Source organism: Ovis aries, chromosome 24 (assembly GCF_016772045.2).
Source record: "Ovis aries strain OAR_USU_Benz2616 breed Rambouillet chromosome 24, ARS-UI_Ramb_v3.0, whole genome shotgun sequence".
In the NCBI taxonomy this organism is placed as follows: domain Eukaryota; kingdom Metazoa; phylum Chordata; class Mammalia; order Artiodactyla; family Bovidae; genus Ovis; species Ovis aries.
The window spans coordinates 1,561,623-1,583,430 of NC_056077.1; the positions used below are offsets into that span (position 1 = coordinate 1,561,623).

The 21,808-nt window shown below is 61.8% G+C and overlaps 1 protein-coding gene across 5 annotated transcripts; it reads left to right on the forward strand.

Moving 5' to 3' along the window:
- Positions 1–5,573: 5,573 nt before the first annotated feature.
- UBE2I (ubiquitin conjugating enzyme E2 I) lies at positions 5,574–17,143 on the forward strand. 5 transcript variants are annotated; one of them, XM_015104002.4, is made up of 7 exons: positions 5,574–5,687; positions 10,025–10,100; positions 10,254–10,337; positions 11,113–11,185; positions 14,492–14,601; positions 14,691–14,770; positions 16,546–17,143. In XM_015104002.4, the coding sequence occupies exons 2-7, from the start codon at positions 10,035–10,037 to the stop codon at positions 16,607–16,609; spliced, it is 477 nt and encodes a 158-aa protein (XP_014959488.1). In that variant the 5' UTR covers positions 5,574–5,687; positions 10,025–10,034; the 3' UTR covers positions 16,610–17,143. The 5 variants fall into 5 exon arrangements, with proteins under 5 accessions (XP_014959488.1, XP_014959490.1, XP_060262240.1 ...); XM_060406257.1 differs by lacking the exon at positions 5,574–5,687 and adding an exon at positions 6,052–6,291; XM_042239797.2 differs by lacking the exon at positions 5,574–5,687 and adding an exon at positions 6,515–6,595.
- The last annotated feature ends 4,665 nt before the right edge of the window (positions 17,144–21,808 follow it).

Consider the following 21,808-nt stretch of genomic DNA (forward strand, 5'->3'; position numbering starts at 1 on the left):
CTCTGCTCCACGTTTTGTCTTTAAATTTGTTCGAAAGTTTAACTAAGATCCAGATTAAAAACAAAAACCATAGCGCTGTACAGGAACAGACAGCACTGTCACTTGTCATAAACAGAACTGCAACACAAACTCTCCTGCTCACACACCCTCCCTGCAAGGCTGAGGCCCATCGGGACCCAGAACCTTGGTGGGGGCGCTCACCAGGTCCTGCCTGGTGGCCTCACCCCTAAGGGCCCAGCTACACCTGGGCGGTCTCCCCTCTGTCTCCCCTCAGCTCGTTCCTCTGCCGGGAGTCACGGGCCTCTGGTCCTCCTTGGACAACCAGCTCTTCAGGTTGGGCTGGCTGTCTCATTGGTTTGGTGCGTGTGCTCTGCCCAGGCGCCCACGGACCTCCACGCGTGCTCCGGCCTGGCCCACGTGTGCTGGCGACCTGCTGTCCTGACCCGTCTGGATTGAGGGGTTACCAGAAGGTGAGATTTCAGGCCATTATCACCATCCGCACCATCGTTATTGTAAAGCACACAGAAGCTACGGATGTGCTGCTGTAACCATTTAAAGTGAAGGATTCAAATAACATTCACAGTGTTGTTTGACTCCCACCTCTTTCTGACTCCAGAACATTTCCAAGGCACGAAAGGAGACCCATCCCCGTGAAAGCACAGCCCCCCATTCCTCCCCGCACCCCCACCCTCCACCCCGGGTGGCCACCCATCCACTTTCCATCTGCCTGTGGATTCCCTCATTCTGAACATCTTGTACAGAGCGGGAGACAAGCTCCACGGTCTTCAGTGTCTGGCTTCCCTCGCTGGCTCAGCACGTTGCCGGGTGCGTCCACGTGGTGTGGGGTGTGGGCCGGATGCCATGCCCTGTCTGGATGGAAGGGTCTGCTGACCCATCTTCCCCTGAGGAGCCTGTGGGGTGCTCCTGTTTCTTGCCTGCCGTGAACAGGGATGCTGTGAACACACGTGGACACGTCTCAGTGTGAATGCCTGGTTTCAGTTCCTCTGCATGTTAGCCTAAGGGCGGAGGCGGTGCGGGGTCACAAAGCAAGGAGCTTTCCACGTTAAACCCAACCTGCAGGGGTGGGCCGCCCACTTATCACCTGACCTTACAGCTACCCTCACCCTGCTGCTCTGGCTCCTTGACAAGCGGCCTCCACCATCCGGCTCCATGTCCACTCCTCCACAGGCTCCTCTGCTCAAGCCCCACAAGCCCTGCCAGGCGGAGAGCTGCGGGCAAGGCCCAGGCTGTGAGCCTGGCAGAGGCCCTGGATATGGGTGATGGGCCACACAGGGAAGGAGGGGGGCTGCCCTCCCTGCTCCAGGGCTCTGGCACTGCCCCTCTGAGACTGTCCCCCTGCTCGAGGACAGGCTTCCAGGGACAGAGCAGCTTCAGGGACACACACACGGTCCTGAGCACCACTGGGGCCTGGAGTCCTCCAGGACGTGGAGTCTGAGCTCCAGGAAGCTGGGAGGGACGTGTCACAGTGGCCTCGGAGCACGCTGGTGTTGGCTCTAGGCTCATCACTCAGAGTGGGGACAGAGAACACCTGCCCACAGATAGCTCCCGGGCCTGAGGAGCCTGCAGTAAAAACAATCAAATTAGAGGATGAAGGAGACATGCCAGCTGCTTGTAGAATCCCTCAGTTTAAAGCCAAGAGAAAGGCTTGCCTTTGAGCCGCTGTGGCTACTTCAACACCTCTCCACGTCCTGGTATCCTTGTTCCCTCCCATCCCCAGCCCACTTTAACAAGAAAGGACAAGTGGGGCCCGAATCTGGGCAGGTTAGGGTCAGGTAAGGCCATCAGGCTTCAAACTCAGAGCTCGGTTCAGTTTGCACTGTTCTTTAAGTGCAAGGCACAGGGACACCCCCTATCCAGCTGTGTAAGAAGCCTCCTTTCAGCAGCTGCTAAATGTGCAAACACTGCTGGTCTAGTCTGGACGGGCAATGCGGCGGGCCGGGGTCGAGCCTGCCTTACCTGCCGCCGAGCTGGGGCGGCGGCGGCGCTTTGCTGCCACCTGGCGGCCGAGCTCAGGGCGAGGCGCCGCGGTCCTATTGCCGCCCGCCGAGCCAGGTGAGCGCCGCCGGCCTCCCGGTTATTCCTCCTGGCACCCTGAAAGCTCCTCCCCCAAGCTGGGCGCAGGTTGCGGGGGAGCGCCCCCGAATCGAGGGCTGTAGATCCTGTGGGGTCGGCCTTCTGGCGCTGGGAGAGGACCGGGAGGGGGCTGGGGCTTAGAGCAGGCAGGAGGGGACGCAGGAGGGGAAGGCCTGGCTGCGGTGCTGGGGGAGGGGAGGGGAGGGGAGGGGAGGGGAGGGGAGGGGCGCAGGGGTGCAGCAGCGGCCCGGGCCTCAGCCTCGCCCTTGAGGTAGAGCTGGCTGAGAGTGGGGAGAGGAGGGCCGAGTGCAGGGGACTTGACTTGGCCAGCGGCTCTGGGGTCCTCAGAATGCCTACTGAGATGTCGGGGGCTGAGTCTGATAGGGTGCCAGGGGGAGACGCTGAATCACGGCTCATGCAGAGGGGAGGGCTCTGGTAAACGTTCGCAGGCGTCCCCACCTGCAGGGCGTGGGAGCCTGGACCCTCCGGGGTGTGCCCAGCTCACCCCTGAGCACCCTTTCTCTCTCATTGTCTTGTAGTAGTAAACATGTTCTCCCATCTTAAGATAAAATAAAAACCAACCAATCCTTTCTTAGCCCCGGGCTCAATGACAAGGCAGGGAGTGAATGAACCTATGACCAGTTAGGAAGGCACCCCCACCCCACATCCTCAGTCTGTTTCATGGGGGTTGGGAGCCAGGCTCTGTCGGGGCCACGTTCTTTCTGCTCTGAATGTCCAGCTGCCCCAGGTGACGTTATCCTCCACTCGTAGAAAGGCTCGTGACCATCAAATATTTCTCACCCTGGTGGCTCAGCTCTCTGCAGGACACATGGGAGCATAAATAAAGACCCACCCTTTCCCAGTCGGTGGGCACCCATCCTATGCCTCCTTGGCACGCTTTGCAACCCACAGATACCCCCAGAGTGGGAAGTCCAGAAGTTTGGTTCTCTGAGGATGGCTCCCAAGCTCAGGGAGACAGATGCAGTCCTTGCAAGCCCTGGACCTTCCCATCTTCCAGATTTTTCCACGGCAATTGAACCAAAAACGTTTTATGTAACCACCATCTCACACAAGCCTTTTCCATATTCCAGCCAATACTCTTTAATTTGCATTTCTTTAGCGACTAGTGGTGTTGAGCATCTTTTCACGTGCTCATTGGCCATTTGTATGTCTTCTTTGGAGAAAAGTCTTTTCAGACCCTGTGCTTGTTTTTGAACCGGGTTTGTTCTGTTGATGTTGAATTGTAGGCACTCTTTATATATTCTAAATGCTAACCCCTTATCAGATATGTAATCTGTGTTTTTTCTCCTATTCTGCGGGTCACCATTTCACCCTGGTAATAATGTCCTCTGATGCACAATCTTGACGTTTGATTCATTTAGTTTTTCCTTTTTAGCTGCCTCTGCTTTTGGTGTCACATCCAAGAAATGATTGCCAAATCCAGTGTCATGAAGATTTTTCCGTTTTCTTCTAAGGGTTTTATAGTTTGAGCTCTTCTGCTTAGGTCTTTGAGTTGGTTCTGTATGTGGTGTGAGGTAGGGGTGGATTTTCTTCCTCTTTAACTCAGCCCCTGGAGCAGCAGCCCCTACACACAGACCTCCCAGGACCTGACCCTCAACAGCCACCTGAGGGAGCTAGCGGTGGCACCCCTACTCTAGGCAGCTGCGAATCACACCTACTACCTCTTCCCCCCACAGTGGGCACTTGATCAGGCGCAGTCCTCCAGGATCCTCTCCCAGCAATGGCCACCACTTTTCACCGGCAAATGTTACTGGACTGGGTGACTTCCCCGTGCAGCCCTGCGCAAACCTCCCCGGTACCCTCACAAAAAAGATGGTGCTGGCACTAAGCCCATGCTCCTGGGGTTCTTAAAACTGTAGCTCAGTGGTCAAGTGCTACATGGCAGGCCCACGTGGGACACTTGTTAAAACACAAACTTCTACTCGGAGCCGATGAACCAAGGCTGGGGACCCAGAGAACAGATGTCTCAGATAAGCCCCTGATCCTGGCATCTGCCCCGGTGAATAGACAGGGGAGGCAGTGTCCCAGAGCAGGCCCACGCTGGGTCACTGTGGGGACACAGGAGCCGGCAGCACCTTTGGACTTCAGAGCCTCAGAGAGACCTGGAATGCTCACCTGCTGCTCAGGGGGTCTGGGCCCTTACCCGGGACCCCAGGCACTATAACCAGGCCCTCTGGGCCACAGCTGACCCAGAGGCACCCTAGGCAGACTACCTCCCCAGCCCAGCGGAGCTACCAGCCTCAGGAGACGCCCCCACCTCAACCCCACGCCCAGCCCGGGGCCTTCTCAGGGCTAGTGACCATCCTCACTGTAACAGACGGGCTGGGAGCGCTGAACACCTGCTGAGAGCTCTGGCCCAGACGTGGGCCTTGGGACACTAGCCTTGCGGGGGCGGGGGGGGGGGGGGCGGTGCTGGGCGGTCTGCCCTGGAGGCCAATAGTCTCAGTACAGTGCCAAATAGGGGGCTGCCGGGGGTGAGGGTGGGGAGGATGGAAGGAAACGGAGGAAGGAGGAGACCCAGGGCGAAGGGGTGAATGAATGCAAGCTGGGGGCCGGGGTGGGGGGGCGGTCACCTCCCGCCACTTGACCCCAAAGAGCCCACGGGCGGAGGGGCTGACCTTGGAACGCTCCCTCTTTCCCACTCTGGGCCAGGGGACGGGGGTCGGGGGCCGCTAGACGGAGAGGCGCCCAGCGTGGCCGGGAAGGACAAGCGTTCGCGCGTGGGTTCGGGGCGGACCTGAGACCCCGGCCACAGGGGCCTAGCCCTGCCCCTGCTCCTCCCCCACCCGCCCGGACCACCCGGCGCCCCTCCCCCCAGGCCAGCCCCTGGGTTAGGGAGCGTCTGCACTTCTCCTCCCGTCGGTCGGGCCCGCACTTGGTCTTGTGTACGGGGCCTGCTCATTGGGCACATTAGACGGATGCCCCGCCCAGGGCCCCGAGTTGGCCAATCGCAAGGGGTTTCACAGCATGCCGTAGGCGAGAGATTGTCACCGTGCTGCGACGCTTGGGGGATCCCTAGGCCTCAGTGGTCGTTGCTCCTCCGCCCCGGGCCCTAGCCTCGAGGAGACCTCCGGGACCGCTGCCTGGGGAGGTGCCCGCGGGGCATCCGGAGAGCCCGGGGAGATCTCGGCCGCCCTGCTTCCCCGCCGCTACCCGGCCGGTCCTCGCGAGGAACAGTGCCCCGCGAAGGGGAGTTTGCAGACGCTCCCTCACACCCGGGACGCGGCCCCTTTAAGGACGCAGGTGTCCATGGCGCCGCCTGACTGGAAAGCCGCCTCCGGGCCGGGCTCCCGAGCGGGGCCCGGGGCGCGGGCGCGCGGCGGCGGGACACGGGCAGCGGGCGGCGCTCGGCGGCGCGGGCGGCGCGGGGCTGGCGGTGGCGGCGGCGGGGTGCGAGCCAGGCGCGCGGCGGGCAGGCCCCGCAGGCCCCGCCCCGCCCCGCCCGCGCCGGGGTCCTCGAGCGCTCGGGCTGCGCGCGGAGCGGGCTCGGGAGGGAAGTCCCGAGACAAAGGGAGCGCAGCCGCCGCCGCCGCCGCCTAGTACGCCTCGCTCGCCGGGCCGGGCCGCCCGAGGTGAGCGCCGCGGGGCGGGCGCCGGGCCGCGGGGGCCCAAAACTCCGCTGCCGGCGGGTCCGGCCGGGCAGGCGCCCTCCGCGCGCGGCCCGGCCCGTTCCCGGGGACCGGCCCGCCCCGGGCTGCTGACGCCGCGGCGGGGGCCAGCCCGCCGGGCTCCCTTCGGGTAGCCCGGCCCCCGGCCCGCCGCGGCCTCGGCCCGCGAGGTGGGGGCGTCTTCTCCGGGCGCGCGCTCGGGGCGAGTCGCGTCCGGGGCGGCCGACGGCGCGCTCGGCTCGGGCCGCGCTGACAGGAGCGCCAAGCCCTCCGCTCAGGCGGAGCGTTTCCGGGGTCACGGTCTGCGCGCGAACCTGTGGCGCGTTCCAGCCTGGTAGAGGACGCGCTGCACAAAGAGTGCAAAGCCGCGCGCTGCAGGAGCGCCGGCGCGTTTGGGGGTGGCGTGTGATGCCTGGAAACGAAAACAAGCCAGAGCTCTTGCGCCTCCGAGCTCCGCTCGCCGTTGCGGGGGACCCACCGAGTGTTCGCTCTTCCCTTGACGGGGAGATCTCGTCCCAAGACCGCTTTATACCAATTGCACGGCGGCTGGAGCTGATAGTTTTCGCGAGTAAGAGGAAGGCGAGGGAATGATTAGCTGGGCTGATGGTAACGGCCAGCAGCTGTCCTTGAATCACAGAAGTAACTGGTTTGGTTTGTACGATTTGAAAACAAGCTCCGTTGGCAGTTTCTCCCCGGTTTGCGGAGTTGGCTTTCGTTGGTCTGCTCTTAAGCCCGTGGTCCTCTGTGTTTCTTGCTCCCAAGGAAACTGCCTTTGGACGGAGAACCTGCCCAGCAGCAGGGGGAGAAGGAGCCCACGTTTGTGCTGACTTGATTTTGGGTGGGTTGGGGGTGAATTCTGCATCGTGCTGCACGTGAGTCTCGCTGGGGGTTTGGGCTTGCTTTGGAAACAGCTGGGCGTCCTGGGAGGCGTGTCAGGAAAGACCAGGGAAGTGCCCCTGGGCTGGAGGATCTCCTGAGCGCAGGTGAAGCCAGTGCCTTCCTTCTCCTGGCGAGCTTACGTTTGGGTGGGAAAGCCCACCAAGGGCCGCGAGCCTCTATCGGTTTCATCCTGGGCCGACCTCTGGGCTCACAGTGCTATCGCCCGTTTTACCGGTGAGAAGGTTGAAGGGGAAGAGGGAAGCCGTTGGCCCTCACCTGCAGCCGGTAAGTGGCTTCAGAGATTGATCTGAGAAGCGTGGGTTCAAGCACAGCCCACGCTGGAGAAGGGTGGCTGCAGACTTCAAGGGTCTGCCCCAGACCCGGATCCTGTGCTTCAGGCTGTCTCTAGCAGGTCATAGATACCCGATCTTTGCCTCTTAGTGATTTTGCTGCCCTGAAGACTGCGCACACTTAACAGCTCCTTAAGTGCCTCCCTGTCAGTTGGGAAAAGCTGATTGGATTCTAAGTGGGATGCTGAAGGAGTGGTTCCGTGTTGTAATTAAAATGTAGCAAATTGGCTGCTTTCTCCTGGGCAGCGAGGCCAGCCTCTCTCTGGGCGGGGGCAGGTGTGCGCCTGTGACTCCGCCATGGCTGCAGCATCTGTCTTTCAGGTGCCCAGTTTGGTTCTCACCCCCAAGGACGGGGTTGCAGCAGCTCTTGTGGGACACCCCTCCCATTACTTTCTGCACCTGAGACAGTCACAGCTGGCGCCCCAACAGGGTCTGCTGAGGCGGCTTTGTTCCTTGTCAGTAGAAGAGGTGGCCTGTGGCGGGGTCCTGGCATGCGGTCAGCAGGCATGCGGCACTGAGGATCACCCCACCGGCCTTTTCTACATCCTGGCCTAGCCATGCCGCTCCAGAGCCCTCGAGTGCCAGCTTGCCCATTCCAGAACCCATGTGCTGCCCAGGCTCCAGGAACCAGTCTTGAAGCCTTGCTGAGCGCAGACTCAGCAGGAACTTCACAGTGCACGGAGAGCCAGGCTGCTTGTCTCTGCCACTGAGCTCCCGTGTGGGACAGTTTAGAGGTGGTCCTGGCCCGTGAGGGGCTCCTGTAGGATTTCCGCACATCCCTAAGCCCCCACCAGGGGAGGGAGAGGCGTTCCCATCTGCCCTGGTGATGAGGCGGGGGCAAGTTCTGTTTAGAAGGGTGATGTGAAGTGAAGGGTTTTCAGGCTTCAGGATTACTGCCCTCATGTTCCCATGGACTTGAAAGCTGCTTGGCACTCCCCTCTGCTCTGCCAGCTCCCCACCTGAGGGAAGTGACCCCAGCATCTCCCACTCTGTCCTGTTTGTGGACAGTCTGGTGCTGCAGGCAGTGCCCAGGTGGCCAGCAACCACCACTAGGACCCAGGGGCACCAGCACGCCCACGTCAGCCTTCGGGCAGCCGCACTTGTGGTCTTCAACTTATATCACATGAATGAATGAAAATACCAGATGGGTGTGCACGTGTAGGGAAGGAGACCCCAGACAGGGTCCTGTCCATCAGGTCCACAGATGAGGAGGAGGTGAGCGGGCCAGGACTGGAGGTTCGGGGGTGGCAAAGAGAAATTCTCTTTGGGGTGTGGGCCTTCTTGCTTGGGACTTGATCTTGAGGTTGGGCAGGGTTAGAGCCTTTGAAGAGTGTCCTCAGTGGTCAGAGCCGGGCAGCAGCTCCTGTCACCAGGCCTCCTGCGTGGGAGCTAGAGTTTCACGCTCGCTTTCCCTTGTGTTGACACAAGTCTCCGTGTTTCTTGACAACTCACAGCACCCAGTTGTCTGGTGTCTGCAGTAAGTCACCCCACTTCCTGGACCCTGGGCTCCTGGGTGAGGCTGGAGTTTGTGGTGGCAATCCCAGCCCCGCCTCCCATATGCTTGCTTATTGGGGAGTGGTCCAAGAGCCAGACCCCTACAGAGTTCTGGCTCTTTGAGGCCACTGGGCCTGGGAACAAGCAGCCAGAGAAGCAGCCGCCCAGGGCCTGGCTCTGCTGTTGACCTGCTGACCTGACCCCGCTCCCCTGCACAGATGTGGGCACACCAGAGTGGCCACCAGCAGCCAGTGCTGGGACAAGGTCGCCACTTGGCTTGCTGGAGAAGTTGGGGGTCAGCCTGAGCCAAGTGATGGTGGGCCAGGGGCCTTGGTGAAAAACGGCCCTTCTACCCCTCGGTTTGACTTAAGGCTTCGCCCCCAGTGGGCAGGTTACCTTCTGGGTCTTTCCTTCTCATCTCTGACCTGGGCTTGGTCCCCTGCTTTGGGGCAGGGCCAGCACCGCTGGGAGGTATGGCCGGTTTCTTGTTCTGTCTTTGGTGGAAGTTTGTTTTGTGGCTGTGGAAGGCACGGCTTGCTGTCCTAGGAGCTTCCAGTTGCTGGGCCTCTCCCCTGCCAGAGGCGCAAGGTGGGGTGAGCTGGCCACCCCAGCAGATGTGCCCGGCTCAGAGACCCTCCCCTCAGTATGGTTAAAGTCGTGCTTGTGGAGGTACTTGATTCAGAGTACTCTCTGATGTTCCCATGGACTTGAAGACCAGCGAACACACTTAGGGTCAGATTCCCCAGAAGGTTCTGTGGCCTCTGGGGCCGGGTTCCTGTGGGCGGGAGGGCGGCGAGGGCAGTGGGGTTCTGACCTGGGCCTGTGCCTGGTCTGGTCGGCGCACAGGGTCAGCCGCCCTGGGACGTGACCCAACAGCATCAGGCGATGGATCTGTGTGCTGATGGCCCAGCCTTGAGGGTCTGGGTTCCAGAGGTGGGGTGAGGAGGGCATTCAGAAGTGACTGGGGGCCCCAGCAGCCTGGCTACAGGGTCCACTGCACCTTTTGCTGACTTCCCCAAAGTCCAGGGGACAGGCGGCGTGGTGGCGGGTCCTTGGGTGGGGTGTCAGATGAGGAAGTGGCAGGGCCATGGACGGCCTGCTGGTGGAGTTTGCTGGAGGCTGGGCTTGTGTGGCCCCTGCCCCTCATGTGATTGAGCTGCTCTCTGCCCAGGGCTGCCTTCCAGAACACAGGCTCCCCTCCTGGCTGGGCCCGAGCATGGATTCTGGCAGCACCCTCACATCCCTGTGCCCAGTGACTGCCCCCCAGGTCTCAGGCCGGCCCCCTGGGTGTCCCTGTCTTGCTCCTGCCTCTCCTAGTGATATCGCGGTCCCTGTCACTCCAGCCGGAGTTGCAGGACAAAGAGGGCAGGGCTGCTACTGGGCGCTGGGGGCGCCCCAGGAGGCACGACCCCCATGCAGACCCCAGGCGGAAGCATGCCCAGAGAGCCTGTGAGGCGGCCGGGGGCCTTCATTTGCTTGCTCCTCAGAATCAAGTCTGGGGCTGGGCCAGGCGTGGGGTGAGGGGCGGAGGGCCCGCAGATACCTTTGCTCATCACACGTTCTGCCCGGCTCTTCCAGGGACGCGAACATGTCGGGGATCGCCCTCAGCAGACTCGCCCAGGAGAGGAAAGCTTGGAGAAAAGACCACCCGTTTGTAAGGAAAGCTTTATTTCTGCATGCAGCAGGGTGACGGCGTCCCCTGCCCGGAATACCTGCTCCCTGCGGGTCCTCGCTTGGCCGGGGCTGCGCTGGAGGGCTGGTCCCGGGGTGGGCCCGGTGCCAACGCGCTCATGCTCTTCCCTCTCAGGGTTTCGTGGCCGTCCCAACAAAGAACCCTGATGGCACGATGAACCTCATGAATTGGGAGTGCGCCATTCCTGGGAAGAAGGGGGTAAGAGGGGCCGCCCCTTCAGAAGGACCCAGGCAGGCCCTGGTCCCGTCCCCTGGCCAGGGGACAAGGTTAGGGTGACATGTGCCCCCTGGGCAGTCTTACTTCAGAGAGGAGCTGGGCTGCAGCAGGTGGGGAGTGCACCGTGGGGCCCTGTGTCTGGGAGCAGGGGGAGCCCTGGAGGGGTGGAGGGGGACGTGCTGAGGCTGAAGCGGTGCTCCCAGGGCTGAGGCGGAGGGGCTTTGAGCCTCGGACCCTGGCAGATCCTTAGATGCAGAAGCGACCTCTGTCGGCCTGGTGTCCTTCACTCGGCGCCACAGCGCCGCTGGGTACACTGGAACTGGCACGTTGGAAGCTTTTGTGGGCTTCGGGGGCGGAAGGAAGGAGACCACTGAGGTGCCCGGGCGGTGACAGGGCTCCGACCCCGCACCCCTCCCTGTGGTTGGCACGAAGGTGCAGCAGGAGTGGCGGTGGGGGGATGCGCTGTGGAGCCGGGAGGCTGCCTGGGCCCGTGGGGTGTCTGGGGGTGGCTTCACAGAATGTCCCTCCCAGGGAGCCCCCTCCGTGAGTCTTTACCACACCTGCTGGTGTGGGTCCAGGGCCAGGTACTTCCCCAGGGAAGGCCCTTTCCGTCTCCCCTTGGGGCCATAGAGGCCCCAGGAGTCCCGGGGAGCTGCCTAGGGGCCCTCCTCCTGGGGGTGCTCCGGAGCCCCTGGCTCCCTTGCCCCTCTGGGGACTGGCCACCAGCACTCCTGATCACAGTTTCATTGCCCAACAGACCCCATGGGAAGGAGGCTTGTTTAAACTACGGATGCTGTTCAAAGACGATTACCCATCCTCACCGCCAAAATGTAAGTAGGACGAGGTCCTCAGGAGTCAGCCGCTCCCGCCGTGTTCAGCGGGCGGTCCAGGTCCCCCTGGAGAGCCTGGGCCCGGGGAGCCACGCTTGTGTTCCCATCTGCTCCTGGCGGCTCCGCTAGAACCTTTGCTCCCCGAGGTGGGCAGTGGGTGTGTGTTTCCACCCCAGTGGCGGGAGTGCACGTAACAGGCTCAGATCTCAGAACCAGACTCTCATCCCTGGGGTCCCTGGACCCTTGGTGCCCTGCAGGGACTAGCTGCCACCATCTTCCAGCCCTGGAGGGAGGCAGGTGTGTGGAAGGGCTGCGGTCTGGAGCCTCCACTGCTTCGGGTTTTGTCGCCTGTTGGGATTTAATACCTGGTGGTTCTGTGTATTGACCCTGTGTGGGTGGCGCATTGGCGCCTCCAGAGAAGGCGCGGGAGGAGCAGGCCCGGCTGTGTCTAAGGTGGTGCTGAGGCAGACCTCCACAAGCAGGTCCGCAGAGCTCAGGCAGGGCCAGGCCCCTCCTCTTGGCAGCTGGAAATCAGCAAACGCTGCGGCTGGTTCGTTGAGCGCATTAGCTCATGCCCAGCGCGTCGGGCAAGACTGTGTCGGCATTCAGTCTGGTGCTTGGTGATTCAGGAGTGTTGTCTGTTACAAAGGCAAGGCTGGGAGAATTTCTGAAGACAGTCAGCCCCTCGGCAGGAGACTGACTTCATTTGGGTTGTTCTTTGCTGCTTCAGTTTTTTGCCACATAGTTACTACCTTAAAGAACATCTTTAAGAAATGAGATAAATTGTAGCAGCTTTCTTCATCTGTCCCACCCTGTGTTGGAATTCCAAGCTGATCCAGCCAGACCGGAAGAGGAAACCCCCGTGGAATTGGAGGACAAGCCTACAGCCAGTATTTCTCCAAGTCTAAGGCTGCTGAATGAAAGAGCAGTTCACAAAAGTCTATTTTCCTGTGATTACCAGAGATGGCATCTTCTAAAGTATACTACACGCATCAAATACCACTGGGTAAATCCAACCGATGTAAGGCCTCACTGCTGGAAAAAAACATAGAAAATAATTTTAAAGGGAATTCCCTGGCGGTCCAGCGGTTAGGACTCCACGCTTTCACCACTGCAGGCAGGGGTTCAGTCCCTGGTTGGGGGACTAAGATCCCACAAGCCCTGCAGTGTGGCCAAAAAAAGAGGCCTCGGCAAGGACCCGGGCCGCCTCAAGCCCTGGCAGGACGAGCGTGTGCGGCGCGGGGGCGCGGGGGCGCGGGGGCCGCCCCTGCCCTCGGCTCTGCTTGCGGGTCCAGTGTGATCAGGCAGACTTCTGTCAGCTGCTGCCCGGGCTGAAACGCGGGGGAGGCAAGTGCTGACAGTAGCCCCGGCCTTGGCACTCTGGCTGGGGCCGGGGGGTCCTGAGGCCCAGGCCGGGGCTCGTCAGGTGGGAGCCCACCCTGACAGGGGCGCAGGCCTGCGGAGCAGAGGCCAGCCGCGTACGATTGGTTGGGGTGGGGGGCGGGTGGGAGAAGAGGGACGGGCACTCCCGGGGATCCTGGCGCCCAGAGGAAGAGGAGCTGCTGGGGAGACAGCCTCCCTCATGTTGGTGGACGAGAGCCCTTAACTGGAAATACCAGGGGGAAAGCGATGAGCTGGGCGGCCCTGGAGTCAGGACTGTGCCCTCCCCCGGGGCAGTGTGCGTGAGGAGGAGGGATGGATGTGTCTGTCATCAGTTCTTTCCTCACATTCGCCGGAGCCCCCGCACGCTGGTGAGGAGAAGCAAGCAGCCGTCAGCTCGGACAGCCCTTCGCGGAAGAGGCTCTCCAGCTGGCCGGTGGCCCGGGAGGGCACCCAGCTCCTCGTGGACACTGTGGGGGGCAGCCCAGCGGCCCTGAGTGCTCCCTGGAGAGCGCTCGGCAGGCCTCCTGAGGCTGCACGTGACGCCTGTCCCTGGACTGGTGCTCCCTGAGGAGCCCAGCAGAAGCCCAGAGAGACCTGGGGCAGCCCTTGAGTCTGCACAGTGGGCAGAGGTCAGTCTGCGCAGAGGGAAGGAGGGCCCGCACGTGCCGGAGACGGGAGGCGCTGACCATGTTCAGTTGGGGTCAGCCATGCCCGTGAGGCGGGGTAAGGTCACGGCGGGGCTTGGGGTCCTGGTGCTAGGCCAGCGTCTTTGCACGAGAAGCAAGATCGCTGCCTCAGGTTCAGTTAAAGATGGGAAGCGACATCTACCAAAAAGCACGACTAAAGGAGCAAAGAGACGGACTCGAAGTGGCGGACAGACACCTGACCGTGGGCCTGTATCCTGCGTGTTTGTATACAAAGAGCGTCTGCAAGCCAGCAAGAACGACGTGCCAGAGATCGAGGAAGAGCTTCCCAGAGGAGCAGCCCTGACCAGGCATGGCGGGCCGCACATCAGCACCATGGCCGGCGGGCACCACCGGGCTGGCACGGTCGGAAAGCCTGGGAGCCTGAAGACCCACTGGCAGCGTGTGAATTGATGCAGCCGCCGTGCGAACCAGCAGCATCTGCTCAAGTGGCAGTTTCACGCTGAGGAGGCCTTGTGGCTCCATTCATAGTGGCTGAGCTGTGCCCTGGTGTTCGTAGGCCAGCGCCCAGGCCTGCCAGCGAGGCCTGCGTGGTAGTGGGGTGGGCTGAGCCCAGGCGGGGGCAGGTTTCTCAGAGCTGTTGGACAAGCGGGTGTGCTCACCTTTGGTAACTCGTCAACCACACTGCTGCGCTTGCTGCCCTCTTCCGGGTGTGGCGTGTTTAGACAGAGGGGAAAGTGTCCAGGTGAGGAAAACTGGCCAAAGCAGCAGGTGAGTGAACGGTCCGCGGTGGGGCTCAGGGTGGCAGGCTTTTCCAATTTTGTATGTGTATCTTTTTCCTTAAAGAAGGCGAACTATGTTTTTTGTTCTTGAAGAAAGAGCCTGTGGTCCTAAAAGCCTCTGGTTTTGAAGCAGGATGAATTTGAAAATGGCCGCTGGTGGGGAAGGGCCCTTGCATTTCTGCCCGGTGCCCCCCCATCCCCGGCCTCTCGCCTCCCGCTGCAGGGACTCTTTGCCTTCTTCCTGAGCCAGGCCACTGGGAGGCCCTGGGGCAGGGGTCCCGCCCAGGGCGCGGTGCTCTGATGCCACCCCACCCCACCCCCTCACAGCAGGGCCTGCCTTCTGGGCCTGTCCGGTGGCCTGCTCGCTTCCCCCCGCCGCCTCCCTGGGGCCGGTTAGTTTTTCCCACCTGGTGTGGGGGAGGGGCGCCAGGGAAGCGGTGGGCCCTGTGCAGGGGACACCTGCCTCCAGAAACGTCTCCTCCCTCCCTGTGCTCCAGGCAAGTTTGAACCGCCGCTGTTCCACCCAAACGTGTACCCCTCGGGCACGGTGTGCCTGTCCATCCTGGAGGAGGACAAGGACTGGCGGCCAGCCATCACCATCAAGCAGGTACGTGCCCACCCCACCCCACCCCCCAGTGGGCCCAGCCCACGGCCAGAGAGCCTGCCCTTCCCACCGCTGTGTTTTCTCTCGTGCAGATCTTATTAGGAATACAGGAACTTCTAAACGAACCAAATATCCAAGACCCAGCTCAAGCAGAGGCCTACACGATCTACTGGTCAGTAGTGACCCACTCACTCGCTGCGCCCTCTCCTTGGCCTCCCTGAAGGCCAGTCTAGGCCGCCCCTGGCGGGCAGGGGAGTGGGTGACGGGGTGTCAGGAGGCGGCACTCGGGGGCTGACCGCTTTGTCTGAGCCCTGATCCAGCTCAGGGGGAACGTTCCTCTGGGTGTGGGCCCTGGAGGAGGGGTGACCGGTGGCCCACTCAACCAGGGACCCCAGCCTCCCGCCTTGCCCTTGCTGCCGCCCCCGGTCTCCCAGCCCCTCTTCCCTGTCCCGCTGGGGCTTGGTGCTTTTCCAGGGGGCGGGGGCGGCAGTAGGGTACAAAGGCAGGCGTCTGCTTCATGCCCAGCCCTTTGCTGCGTGTCCCTCGGGGCCTGTGTCCAGGGTCGGCGCTGAGGGAGGAGGCTGGGGTGATGGAGTCGGGAAGCAGCCGTTAACACCTGGCGCTTCTGTCCTTCCCAGGCTGGCCTGGGCGGGGCCTTCAGCCAGGCTGGGGGCTCTGACACCCTGGCCCCACCCTTCCCTGAGGGGGCTGGGGAAAGGAGCCCTGGTGCCGTGATGGCCTGGCACCCAGGGCCTGTCCTTCCTGGAGAGCATGGGGAGGGGGCGAAGCCGAGGCTGGGGCTGTCCTCAGGCCCGCTGAACGGCCAGCACCCCAGCTGCCCGAGTCCCCCAAGAGAAGCACCAAGTTACTTCCCCAGAATGGCTCAGGTCCCCGGGCTGGGCCCAGTACTGGCCAAGGGCAGCACGGTGCCTGCCAGCAGGGCAGAGGTCCAGTCCCTGAGCCCCCGGCCTGCTCGCCTCCAGCCTTCAGTCCCCCTGCCTCCTTGGGCCCCTGTTGGGAGCATCACTCATGGTTCTAGCGAGCACGTTCTCACTGCCAGGTTGGGTGTACAGTGACTTCTGCCTGACCCAGAGTTGGCTGCTGGGTGCTGAGTTCTGCACCCTTAGCAGGTAGGGCCAGTGGGTACGCACCCCAGCTGATCCCTGCAACAGGAGCGTGGCCCATAAAGTCAGGGAGTCTCCTGTACCCGTGAGCTTGGGGAACAGTGCCTCAGGCCGGTTTTCCTGGGTTTCCGTGTTGGTGGCGGTGTGCGGCCGGGTGCTGTGGGGACACCACTCCGCGGCGTCCGCGCCCGAGGCCTCCCCAGTGGCGTGGCCAGTGCTGGCCCGCACGCCTGCGTCCCCTGGGGCGCACTGCCTGCTGCAGGCTCCGGTCGCTCTGCCTTGTGCTCGGCTCGAGCTGTCCCGCTGCAGGTGCTGCGGCCATTCCCTAGGGACGGTGCAGGCAGGGGCTCAGCGGGACAGCTTTTGCCTCCCCACGCCTGGCTGGAGGTGACCACTGGGCCTCAGGCTGGGGTCGGCTCGCTGAGGGGTCACGCTTGTTGAGAGCACAGCTTGAGGGAGGGGCCCTGGCTTCCTTTCACACACGTATGTGCGCATCCCTGACGAGCCTCAGTTGTGAGTGTCGTCTCCCCCCTGGGGCACAGTGCCCGTTTCATCAGTGGTGGTTCTCACCCTGGAGCCTCCCGCCGTAAGCTTCCTACATGCAGCGCTGAGAGCCAGGGGCAGACCCCCGGGGCTTGTCTGGTTTTGAGGCAGGTGTGCGGACGCTTTGTCTCCTCCACTGACCAGGGTGGTGGAGGCTGCCTCAGAGACAGAGGAGCTGCTGCTCCCTGCTGACTGGTGAGCCCACAGGCTGCCGCAGGCTCCCGGAGCAGCTTGGGCGGCAGCTGCACCTTCTAACACGTCTCTCTTTTGACCTCCTCAGCCAAAACAGAGTGGAATATGAGAAAAGGGTTCGAGCACAAGCCAAGAAGTTTGCTCCCTCATAAGCAGCGACCTGTGGCATCGTAAAAGGAAGGGATTGGTTTGGCAAGAACTTGTTTACAACATTTTTGCAAATCTAACGTTGCTCTACAATTACTGGTCACCTGGGGAGGGTGGGCGGGCGCCATTTTCCATTTCCGCCACTGGTACAGTCTCGGCTCGCTGAATCGCCCAGTTTTTCATACAGGGTCTCTTCCTTCAGTCTTTTGTATTTTTGATTGTTATGTAAAACTTGCTTTTATTTTAATATTGATGTCAGTATTTCAACTGCTGTAAAATTATAAACTTTTATACTTGGATGAGTCCCGAGGAGCGCGTTCCCTTCGCTCGCGGACGCAGGCATGCTCCACGCCGCCCAGAGCTGCACTTAGCCTCCCGCTGGCCGCCCGACACCGGAAAGCAGAGCCGCCCGCCCCCAGCGCCCCAGCGCCCCAGCCAGCCAGCCAGCCAGCCAGCGTCGCGTTTCCGCATCACTTCCTTTGTGTTTATATGGCGTTTGTCTGTGTTGCTGTTTAGAGTAAATAAACTGTTTATATAAAGGTGTTCGTTGCATTATCATCATTAAAAGTGAGGAGGTGGCCTCCGTGTGCCCCCAGCCCGTCCTCTGTTAACAGTGCTGGGCATTCTCTCCCTGCCACGTCAGGCTCGGGGCTGCGGGCGCCGGAGGGTCAGGTCTGCTCAGGCCGGAACTGGCATCCAGACGCTTGTCAAGCTTGCAGGCCCAGGCCGGGCAGGCGGGAGGACCATGGTCTAGGCGGCTCCCCCCCAGTGCCGATGTGTGGCTGAAGGCTGCCGGGCCGGGCGATGGGGCCCAGACTGCAGTGAGGCCTGCGCGGTGAGCGGAGCCCCACACCCCTGCCCCTGCCCCGAAAGCGCAGCCGCCGCCCCACAGGCCCCTCCCTGCTGCGGAAGCGTGGGCACCTGAGACCGCTCCTCTGGAGGCTCCGGGATGCTGTCAGAAGTGTGTCCGCCCGCTCAGGGGTCCCGAAGATGGAGACGGGATAAGGCAGGCGAGCTTGGGCCCGGGTCCTGGACCCCGGAACCACAGAGGCAGGACCTGGCCCCCAGGTCCCGCCGAGGCCCGGGTCAGGCTGCCCTCCCACCCTGCGGACCCTCACCCTCACTGGCAGACTGGTGCCTGTGGCTCCACCCACAGGCTGAGAGCAGGTGACGGATGCTCCAGGAGCCCGAGGAGGACTAATCACCCCGACCCGTCCTACCGCCCAGTGACAGGATTGTGCTGGAAGCTGGGGGCCGTGGCTCCAAGGCCCGCGTGGCACGACCTCTCGCTGGGCTGGACTTGCATGAGCTGCTGACACCCATACGTAGGCACAGAGGGCCTTTGGGGGTCCACAGGCTGTGTATCTGTAACTTCTCATAGAACGTCTTATTTTGTAATGACTGAACTATTCTTCGTAATAGTTACCCGTGTATATGGTTAATACATACGGAAATTCAATCTATTTTCTACTTAAAGCATTCTAAGGCAATCAGTGTTTCTAGCAAATCGTCGTGACTTTGGCTAATGAAATGTACTTTTGTGCCACAGTCCTTGGCTTAACAAAGATGTGAATCTTGTAACAAGAACTATGAAATGTGACCACCCTGTCTCTACTGTAAGGGAAGAGCGTGTGTCCCCAGCATGAGGCGCCTCATAACGTGTAAGGAACTGTGGGCTGTATCTAAAATCTTCTGATTAAAATGTTTCTGATAACCGCTGCCTGCTCGAGTCCTTTCCTCCCGCCCTGCCCCCAAGGAGCCCGGCTGGCGGGTCCCTCCTCCCTCGGCCTCCAGCGTCAGAGGCGCAGCGACCTGCAGGTGTCGGGGTGACATTCCCTAGAGCCAAGGTCGAGTGTGTATATCGAGGTCAGAGCGCCGGCAGCCCAGGCGGCCCGTGTCCAGTGCTGACCCCTGGCCCTGTCCCCCAAGTCTCGCCTGCTGGAGCAGGTGGGGCTGTTCCCACCACCAGGGTGGCCCTCCCCAGGGAACCGGGACGACATCCCAGGGTGCTAAGGTGCGCGTGAGTCCTCAGCGTGTCCAGGACAGGCTCAGGGCAGCCTGTTACACAGGTGCCAAGCAAGGAACGCACGTTGGGGCTTCCAGGAGAACTCGACCACAGGACAGGCTGGACACTGCTACCCCAGGAACCCCTGTGCGTGGAGCCCGCGTGGCTTCTGGCTGGGCTCTTGGTTCTTGGGGCCCCCTGACCTCCCTGGACTCTCCTTGCCTGCCGAGCCAGCACCGCGCCCTTGTGCCTGACCCAGCAGCCTGAGGCCCTCCCACCACGCACCAGGCCCTGCCTCCCGCTTGGGGTTGCCATGACGACGAGTTGCCAGGTTGGAGGGCCTGAACACTGACTTGGGCTGGCTCGAACCGGTCTCAGCCAGCTCCAGCAGGGAGAGGCCCAAGGAGTGCTGGTCCAGGTCTGTCCCCAGGTGACACTGGCGCTGAGTCTGGGGGTGTCCTGCCCCAGCGAATCAGGAGGTTCATCTGGAGGCCTCCAGACCACCGTGGTCCCGTCTGCGGAGGCTGTGGGCCAGGCAGAGAGGCGGGAGCACTGGGCCTCCTCCACCCCAAGTTCTCAGACACATGGGCTTTGCCACCTGGCCCGAAATCTCAGGCATCAGTTGGGAAAGTGGGTGGTTCAGATGGTAAAGAATCTGCCTGCAATGTGGGAGACCCAGGTTCAATCCCTTGGTCGGGAAGATCCCCTGGAGAAGGGAATGGCTGCCCACTCCAGTGTTCTTGCCTGGAGAATTCTGGAACAGAGGAGCCTGACGGGCTACAGTCCATGAGGTCGCAAAGAGTTGGACACGACTGACTGACAAACACACTTAGAAAGTAATAAGGGAGCAGCAAAAAATAGTCGCAGTGCCCAGGCCTGGGTCCTTCCTCCCTAGGCCTCTTACAGGTGACCCATCCCAAGGTGGTCTTTCTCACCTGAGGGAAGGACCGGGGGCCCCAGAGCCAGTACGAGTGCCTCCACCTCCCATGTGCAGAAGGGTGTGTTCAGAGGAGCAGGCACCCAGCCCTCTCCCAGCCTGCAGTCCATCGGCCCAGCCTCAAGGACACCCACACGTCCTGACTAGGGGGCTGCTCTGTGCCCCCTGCAGCCCCATGGAAACCTCGGGCCTGAGGCCCCGTAGCCCCAGCCCTGCACAGGCCCCACCTGCACAGGTGGAGGACCCCCTCTCCCCCCACATACACACGATGGGCTTCTGCTAAGTGTCCCAGGCCAGGTGCCACACCTGGGCTGGACCCTCGCCCACCTGGAGCCCCCTCCTCCGCTGGCAGAACCAGCACCCAGGCCAGATTCCTGCAGTTCCTCAGGGTCCTCCAGCCCCGGGCAGGCAGGGACCCTGGCTGAACCCCTTGGCCATGTGCCCAGAAGTTCCCTGGGGTCCACCTCCCTCCCCACTTTGCCTGCCACAGTCCTTCCACTGGCGTGGGGGTCAGAGTCGTAGGAGCTGTGCCTGCAATTCAGGGACTGACCCCAGAGGGCGGGATTCATGCCTTATTAAACCTATGGCAGAGGACTTCCTGTGGCCAAGACTCCCAGCTCTCCTTGCAGGGAGCCTGGATTTGATCCCTGGTCAGGAAACTAGATCATCCCACTTGCTACAACTGAGAGTTTGCATGCCGCACTTAAAGATTCCACGTGGCGCAAGGAAGATGGAAGATCTCGCATGTGCCAACTAAGACCTGGTGCAGCCAAATCAATACCTTTTTATAATGATGGTGGTGCCCTGGCCTCACAGGACCCCCCTCACCTCTGCGGCCCCCTGTCCCTGCCCATCAGCAGCCATCAGAGTGGCGACCCAGAGCCTGGTGCTTTTCTCCTGGCCCTAAGGAGGGAAAGCCCCTCCTGCTGCCTGCCAGACCCTGTCCAGCCCAAGCCCTGAGGGTAAACCCACTTCTCCAGGGGCCCCACCAAGCCCTGACCCCCTCAGGCAGGGTGTCTTGCGCCCTGACGCCCCTGCATGCCCCGAGCTGCCCTCTCACTGTGCCTTGAGCTCAGAGTATTGTTGGGGGTCTGGGGCCAGGTAGATCCTTCAGCCTGAGGTCTGGGGTACAGGCTGGGGCCAGGGGCGCCCTCCCTGCCCTCTGCCTGCTGTGGGGTCACATGAGGATGAGCTTACACTTCCAACCTGCTGGGGCCAAAGCAGTCCCCAAAGAGCCCCTCCCGAGGCCCCTGGAGGCCCCCGGTGACGGCCCCCACTTCCTCTCCCCTGGAATGGAGGAGCTGCCGCTGACTCAACCAGCACTTGCTTCTCCTCTCTAGGACGGCCCCCGGCCCCTGCTGAGGGCTGGGCTCCTCTGCTGCTATTTCTGTTTGACAAATGAGGAAAGCAAAGGCCCAAGGTGCCGGAGGAGGGCAGCAGGGCGGACTATACTCGGGAGGGCCTGACTTCAGCCTCAGGACAAGTCGGGAGACACTGAAGGGGCTGGTGCCAATGGGACCATCACTCCGTCCCCAGGAAATGTCAGTGGAGGGAAGGGTCTGAGGGTTATGCCCTCCTGGGGAAACTGAGGCCCTGAGTTGGGCTTGGTACCCAGCCTGTTGCCTGGACAATCCCTTTCCTCTCTCTGGGCCTCAGTTTCCCCACCTGCAAAAGAGAGTGTGAGGTCTCCAGGGGCCCTCTGTGGTGTTAGTATTGGGGGCTGGTGCATCTTCAGGGTGGCGCTGGCCCCCAGCCCCTTGGCTCCCCTTGGGCATGGGATAGGGGTTCAAGCAAGGGCCCCCTCCCTTGGCAGCTGCCCCTCCTTACTTCCTGTTTACAGCAGCTGCAGAGTCTCATCTCTTCACCCCAAAGCCATTATGATCACCATGGCAACCAAACCGTGTTTGTTCCAACAGGTTGGAAGAACCTGACGTAAGACTGCAGGGGTTGGGGGGGGCATCAGCTACAAGATCCTGGCTCAGGACCTGCCAGATCCTCAGGGAAGGATGTTAGTTGCCCTGACCCCATTCCTATCCCCTGTAGAAGGAAGCTAAGGGGCGGCTGGTTGTGTGGGGTCCAGCCCCCTCCCCTGCTCATCCGATTCATCTGTGCAAAGCTGCTGTGCATTTCCCGAGCTCCCCCACCCGCTCTGCCCAGCTGTGCTGGGTCAAGATGGGAGCAGGACTGGGGACTAGAGCCTCCAGCAGCAGAACACACCCTGCAGGGCTGCCCCTCTCCCTGCAGGGCTGTACCCCCTCCCTA

Coding starts and splice junctions, on each gene's coding strand:
- UBE2I (XM_015104002.4), top strand. CDS start 10,035: ATGTCGGGGATCGCCCTCAGCAGACTCGCCCAGGAGAGGAAAGCTTGG. Junction 10,101..10,253: donor GGAGAAAAGACCACCCGTTT/GTAAGGAAAGCT, acceptor CTTCCCTCTCAG/GGTTTCGTGGCCGTCCCAAC. Junction 10,338..11,112: donor CCATTCCTGGGAAGAAGGGG/GTAAGAGGGGCC, acceptor ATTGCCCAACAG/ACCCCATGGGAAGGAGGCTT.